Source organism: Toxorhynchites rutilus, chromosome 2 (genome assembly GCF_029784135.1).
Source record: "Toxorhynchites rutilus septentrionalis strain SRP chromosome 2, ASM2978413v1, whole genome shotgun sequence".
NCBI lineage: Eukaryota > Metazoa > Arthropoda > Insecta > Diptera > Culicidae > Toxorhynchites > Toxorhynchites rutilus.
The window spans coordinates 114,067,378-114,074,576 of record NC_073745.1 but is presented as its reverse complement, the minus strand read 5'-3'; the positions used below and the strand labels follow the sequence as shown (position 1 = coordinate 114,074,576).

At 36.8% G+C, this 7,199-nt stretch overlaps 1 protein-coding gene across 1 annotated transcript; it reads left to right on the top strand.

The window, feature by feature from the left end:
- The first annotated feature begins 4,666 nt into the window (after positions 1-4,666).
- LOC129767738 (uncharacterized) lies at positions 4,667-6,724 on the top strand. Its single transcript, XM_055768897.1, has 4 exons — positions 4,667-4,913; positions 4,968-6,062; positions 6,121-6,267; positions 6,334-6,724. The coding sequence occupies exons 1-4, from the start codon at positions 4,884-4,886 to the stop codon at positions 6,526-6,528; spliced, it is 1,467 nt and encodes a 488-aa protein (XP_055624872.1). The 5' UTR covers positions 4,667-4,883; the 3' UTR covers positions 6,529-6,724.
- Positions 6,725-7,199: the final 475 nt, after the last annotated feature.

Below are 7,199 nucleotides of genomic sequence, written 5' to 3'. Positions count from 1 at the left end.
TTTATTTCAATTTTCATGAATAAAAACCAAGGTGTGTTCCCGCTCGAGAACGGATCATTTGGTCACCAAATCATTATCAAAGAGTTTAACGATGTAATTCTTCAAACATATCCAAAATCAACAGATAGCCTAACGGAATCCTACGTCAACTATGCGATCGTGTCTCGGACACAACCCTCTTGTGACTTTTTTTTTTAAATCCCAGCACTAAACACACTAGTATTTCCACCATAATTATCAAAATTAGAATGATAATGCATATAACTGGCATATACACGCAAAAGTGGAGGCGATATACGTATATGCCATATTTTATACGCATATGAAGCCGTATCATGATACTGCATATCGTACCCAGCAAACATTAAATCGTATAATTTTGCACGTGCCAAGTCTTACAAGAAATCCGAATAACACATAATCGCATATAATATCAATCAAAGTATGTATCGTGTATATTTGAAATCGCATAAAATGTAAAAAGTCGATTATATATACCATTATCAAATTAAGTTCGGTATAATAAATATTAATTTTAGAGATGAACCAGCCTTTGGCTGAAAATCTCTTCAATAAAGAAAGAAAAAAAAAAAAAAAAAAAGACGGGTGGGTAATGTCGGGGACATAACCGGAGTGACGTAGGACTATACAAAGGGGACAGCTTTTGTAAATTAATTAAAAAAATTTACAGTAAATTACATTCAATGGCACGTCGCATTATCACCACTCAGTTTGGAGGTAATTTTAACCTGTAATTGAACATTTGTGATGACAGTGGTACAGTGTCAACTTTCAATGTGGGGTCATAATTTGGACCCCGAACTCAATGTTTACAAAAATGTCCAACTAAATATGTCGCATTACAGGTCCGTCCAATTAGCTAAATGTCGAGATAAGTGTAAATTACTGTACTTTCAATCTAGAAGCAATTTAAGAATTGGTGAAAATCAATAAGCTCAGAACAACTGCCAAATTCACAAAAAATCAATTTGTGTTTTATTATTATTTTGGATATTGTTTTAGAAAGCATTGAACTGTATTTCGTAAACTCTTTTTTGGAAGGTTTAATGGCACTGAAAAGCGCCTTGTTTTATGGAATGGTTCCAATTTAGAAAACTTAGTACTCGTGGTTTTGAAAAAAAAACCATTTCGAACGCCCTCGATGCCGCCTTGTTCTGGATTTGCCACCAAAGCAGTTTGTATAAAGAACAAACTTTTTTCTTGTGCTACTTGATGCCGTTTTGCGATTGCGTTTGCCACTCGCCACTCGCTGCAACTGCCTGTTGTCTTGATGTCCACCGAACCGAATGTGTTCTGTTCCGAATGCGGGTTTTCTTATCGTCGCGAGCAGCTTTGCCAGCCAACTCGATCACTTCGGCGGCCGAAACTATATAACGCCGGCTAGGTGGACTGGTGCACTGGTACTAACGCGCTCTGCCTAGCTACCCTTGCGGGGAACTTCAGATCAACACGGTTCGAGCGGGATTTTGCCTTTCCCTTCACTTTTCCTCCTTTACCATGTCCAGACATGGCTGCTTGTGTTGGTTTGTTGATGTGTTGTGATGCGAACCGATGTGGTGTACGGTTTGAATGAGAATGATCGTTACGGAAGGAAGGAAGGAAGGAAGGAAGGTCTTGTATTATAGAGACTTTAAACTTTTGCAGTTTATTCGTCTCTAGCCTTGAGGAAGGCCCTTTGAAAACTCTACTCTACTCTATTACTCTACTCCAGCGCTACCACCTCCGCCCTCTTGCCTTGAGAAAGGCACTCGATCCCTCGCCGTCCAGCTCGTCCAGCAACGATTTTGTCCAGTCGGTGTCCACACAAAGAATGATCGTTACGGCAGCGGAGCGGGAATTTTTAAGCTGACTGGCTGGCTCGAGAATTACGCATGTGTGAGACTGCGACCAATGTTTCGTTCATTTTTCTCTTCTTCCTTTCCTATCGTGCTTCATTCTATTTCGCTGCTGCCGCTGGTTGCCCGTTTTGGTCGGTACGATTTGAGGAGCACAAAATGGACCAATCAAAAATGGGCACATAGTGCATTTTGACAATGCTTGATATTTCACAATTATTCAATTATTTATCTCAAGAAAAATGAAATGTTATTCGTAATGATAGATGCGTAGATATATTTCCTATCAATTGATGCAAAAACCTTTGCGATCTATTGAGAAATGCTCGGGTTATAAGCGTTCCAAATCTTGCATTTTTCCTTCTTGTTCAGTGCCTAGATTTCCATTTCACCCCCTATATCTTCCGGTTAGACGTAGTCCTACGTCAATATCAAATTTATGATGTACATTGTCGTAAAATATATTTAATCCGCATCATATGCGTATATTACGCTGATACAGTTTGTGTGTCGTACAAGCGTATAATTTAAATCGATTCAGTACTGTAGTAAATCGTGTTGCATGCTGAAGAAAATCATGAAACAGTAAATTATATTAGATCCTACCCAGCAAACATTAAATCGCATAACAAGGGTATATATAACATCATATGCCCTAAAATGTGGTTGGCATATAATGCGCCTAACTGGCATATGCATGCAAAAGTGGAGGCCATATACATACATGGCAAATGCTTCCCGAATTTGTTTGGATGAATATGCAACTTTGACCGGCTATAATAGCGATTATGTTGAAACTGAATTGCGATCTAATATGAAAATATTCATGAATTGTCAAAGCACCAAATACGACTTTTGCCATACTCATATACGATTTTTTACAGACATAGAAAAAAAAACAAATGGCGCAAAATATTTTCGTGAAATGTTTATTATAGCCTCACGAAAAAATAATTGTTTGATTGACTTGTGTTGGGAGTGGTATATGAATGTTTAAAATGGCACAGATTGATGTTTGATGAAAACTGCTCCGATGTGAGTTCAAACTCCGGTCGTCTGGATTATCATCCACCAACTATCTCGCGCGGCAATGTGAAATTTAATTCAACAGCGGTTAAAACTTTCGAGTGCATCCGCATTTCATTGACATTTCAATGTGATGTAATATGTTCTTTATTAGGATCTAATATGATTTACTGTTTCATGATTTTCTTCAGCATGCAACACGATTTACTACAGTACTGAATCGATTTAAATTATACGCTTATACGACATACAAACTGCATCAGCGTAATATACGCATATGATGCGGATTAAATATATTTTACGACAATGTACATAATAAAAGTGATGTTCATCATACCGAATTGCGACTTAATTTGATAATGGCATATAAAATCGAGTTTATACATTTTATGCGATTTCAAAAATACACGATACATACTTTGATTGATATTATATGCGATTATGATTTATTCGGATTTCTTGTAAGACTTGGCACGTGCAAAATTATACGATTTAATGTTTGCTGGGTAATATAGAACATCATATTGAAATGTCAATGAAATGCTGATGCACTCGAAAATTTTAACCGCTGTTTAATTAAATTTCAGATAGCCGCGCGAGATAGCTGGTGGATGATAATCTAGACGACAGGAGTTCGAACCCACATCGGAGCAGTTTCCACCAAACATCAATCTGTGCCATTTTAAACATTCACATTCCACTTCCAACACAAGTCAATCAAACAATTATTATTTCTACAAACATAAATACTCATATATAAAAATGGCGATTCGTGAGACTATAATAAACATTTCACGAAAATATTTTGCGCCATTTTTTTCAATGTCAGTAATAAATCGTATATGAGTATGGCAAAAGTCGTATTTGGTACTTTGACAATTCATGAATATATTCATATTAGATCGCTATTGAATTTCAACATAATCGCTATTATAGCCGTTCAAAGTTGCATGTTCATCCAAAGAAATTCGGTAAGCATTTGCCATCCCAGCAAACATTAAATCGCATAACAAGCGTATATATAACATCATACCCAGCAAACATTAAATCGTATAATTTTGCACGTGCCAAGTCTTACAAGAAATCCGAATAAATCATAATCGCATATAATATCAATCAAAGTATGTGTCATGTATATTTGAAATCGCATAAAATGCAAAAACTCGATTTTATATACCATTATCAAATTAAGTCGCAATTCGGTATAACAAACATCAATTTTATGATGTACATTGTCGTAAAATATATTTAATCCGCATCATATGCGTATATTACGCTGATGCAGTTTGTGTGTCGTATGATGCATTCTTTGATTAATATTTTATACGGTTGTAACTTGGTACAAATTCATATGCGATCTAGTTTGTGCAAAAGTTATACGATTAAATGTTTGCACGTAACACCGAATTGAGACTTAATTTGTAGTTTTAGGCCTTGTTCTCACTGCAGCGGGGCGTCAGCGTGGCTTGGGCGGGGCGTGTGATGCTTACGATTAATCGTGTGTGTTCTTACCGATGTGTTCACACAAGGCTGACGTGTTGTGAGCGGGGTTTTGACGTGTGGCTGGCGTGCAAACGAAAACACTTCACGCCGGCGATATTTGTACTTCTCAGTCACAGTCAATATAAAGAGTTTAGCCTTATTTATATTCAGAATTTTTAATGAAAAAGACTGGTATCTGCCTTAATTTCAACTTTACCTTTCAATCTCGCATGCAAAACCAACTCAACAAGGAGCTCATTTTTTGTTTCATTTACCTCTGATTGGATTGAGTGTGTTGTTTGTGTGAGATGAATCTCAGATCATTGTTTACAAATAGAAATCGATGGAAATATTTTAAAAATCACCAAAATAGTCGATTCAAAACTATTAACTGGCACTCGTTGAAACCAACATTGATACCTCCAAGCAAATAATTCAACGGTAACGTGCTCAAAAATTACAACAAGCTCTGAAGTAAGAAACTGTAATTCTGAAGCAAGCTTGCACTCCAATTTAAGCATGGTAAAGATCCGCAATCTTCCAGATGAGGTAAACTCACGTTATTGGTTATTACCCTATTAATAATCTCGATAATAATTCTAGATTGTAGTCTACATCTTTAGCTTTCTAAAATTACGCGAAAGGAAAATTGTATCACGGGTATCTCGTCTCTTCAATCATTTGGCATTCGCGGACATGGGAACCGTTTCTATGCACGTTATCGAGCATCTGAAACCTAAAGAAAGCAAGATACTGCTCAAAAGTAACCGCAAGTATCGCCATCTGATTCTCGAGTGGACCGAAAAATCGAGCGTTGAGTATTTCCTCGATGTTCTAAATAAGTTTGGAAAGGATCTAGTGTCCTTGAAATTGTATACATACAAAGTTACTCCAAATATTCTCTTAACGTTGCTGTTACGAACACCCAAACTGAAAGAACTAACCTTTGAGGGGAGACTCGATATCGACGATTGTGAAATTGACGATTTCGCCCAGCAATCGTTTGAATCCTTACGATCGTTGGAATTTAATCAGTCGTCTCTCGAACCCGAATTGGTCCAGTTGATCCCAAAATTGTTCCCTAAGCTAACTTCGCTAGATTTTGCTGCTGCTGGTAACACCGAACTAGAATTGATATCGATCTATGGGAAACAGCTCAAGAAACTCTCCGTTCTGCTAGATGATGAGCAGTTCCGAAAATTTTCACAATTAGACTGTCTTGAGGGTATAATCGAAATCGATGTGTGTTGGCCACTGCAAACGAACACAGAAGCTTTGAACTGTCTTCTGCAAATGCATTTTGTCCGAAGTGCCACTTTCACTGGAATACTGGATGAACAATCGTTTGACATCATTTGTAGCAATTTGAAGCATTTAGAGCATTTGAGCATAAGTTTGTACATGATGGAAGCAGAATGCTTCCGAAAAATTGCTAGTCTAAATAAACTGAAAAAGCTAACGCTTCAGCGTGTTGAGAATGATCATTTTTCCCTAGAGGGTATTCAGTTATCCACTGTGAGTCATCTTTTTCTTGATGGAATATCCTCGAGCCTTGAATTTTACAAATATCTGCCCGGCTTCGTTCCTAATGTATCGTATTTGAAGATATATGATTACAATCTTCGTGATATTCATCTTTGTTACCTGATGAAAAACATGCCAAGGCTTCGAGTCCTTTTGTTGGATTATTGCTATCAGGTGTAGTAAATCTTCACTACTGTTGAATACTAATTTTGAAAATTTCCCTTTTCACTAGCTTAGTAGCAGCGGATTCAAATACCTACACTGTTTGACTGGTCTGCTGGAGTTACGTTTGTGGTCTGTGAACATAACGGAGAGAGCATTTTTTCGGTTCCCGCTTTGCCCACATTTGCGAACGTTTATCATCGGAGGATCCGCCAGAGTACCTTTTTTCCACATGTATTTCATTTTACTCTAATTAAACTTTTTTTTTATTATCGAATCGTAGATTGCCGAAAAGATCGTACTGAGCATCCCAAGAAAATTTCCAAATCTGAAAGAACTACGAATAGTGGACTGCCCGTCAATTGACGATGAGACGATTTATACTCTCCAGGAAATGTTAAAAAAGTGCGCGATCGTAAAGTTGGATAAACTTGATGAAAACAAAGAGGAAGAAGTCACTTATCACCAACATTCATAAAATGTTGGTGATAATTGTCGTTTACTTTTGATTAGTTTCCTTTCAAAATATATAGGCTATATAGGGGCAATATGACCAGCCGGGGCAAAATGGGCCTCCATTCGTTTGTGCTTGTTATTGAACCAATAACACTTATTTTCCAGCAATTGCGTTAGAAATACTCTTATTAAGTATTTCCGTGAAAACCGTATTAAAATTCAATTATTTTATTAAGATAGTGAAAGAAATCTCACACTGACTGATTATCGCGAAAAACATATAGGAAAAGCAATTGGCGATCTAACGTACAAATCTACAACTAGGCGGCGCTGCGGTGAAAGTGATGATGGTTTTAAATTTTGCCATGTGAGCTTATGGAAGGTTTGTAGTTCTGTTACTTCCGGGCTTTCCAAGGTAGTTCTCATATGCAGGAATCGTGCATTTTTCTACTTGTGTTTGATTGTGATCTCGAATTTCCTTCTTTAATTCAACCATTGTCAACATTTTTATAGTTTTCACTACTGAAAGAGGTAAATAACTAACATGTTATATATAAAATTGCGCAGAATTAAATTTCTTATAAACTCATCGCAATCAAATAATCTTCTATGATTATAACATTGTAATTTGTGGAAAGAACTACAAACCTTCCATAAGTTCACATGGCAAAATTTAAAACTATCATCACTTTC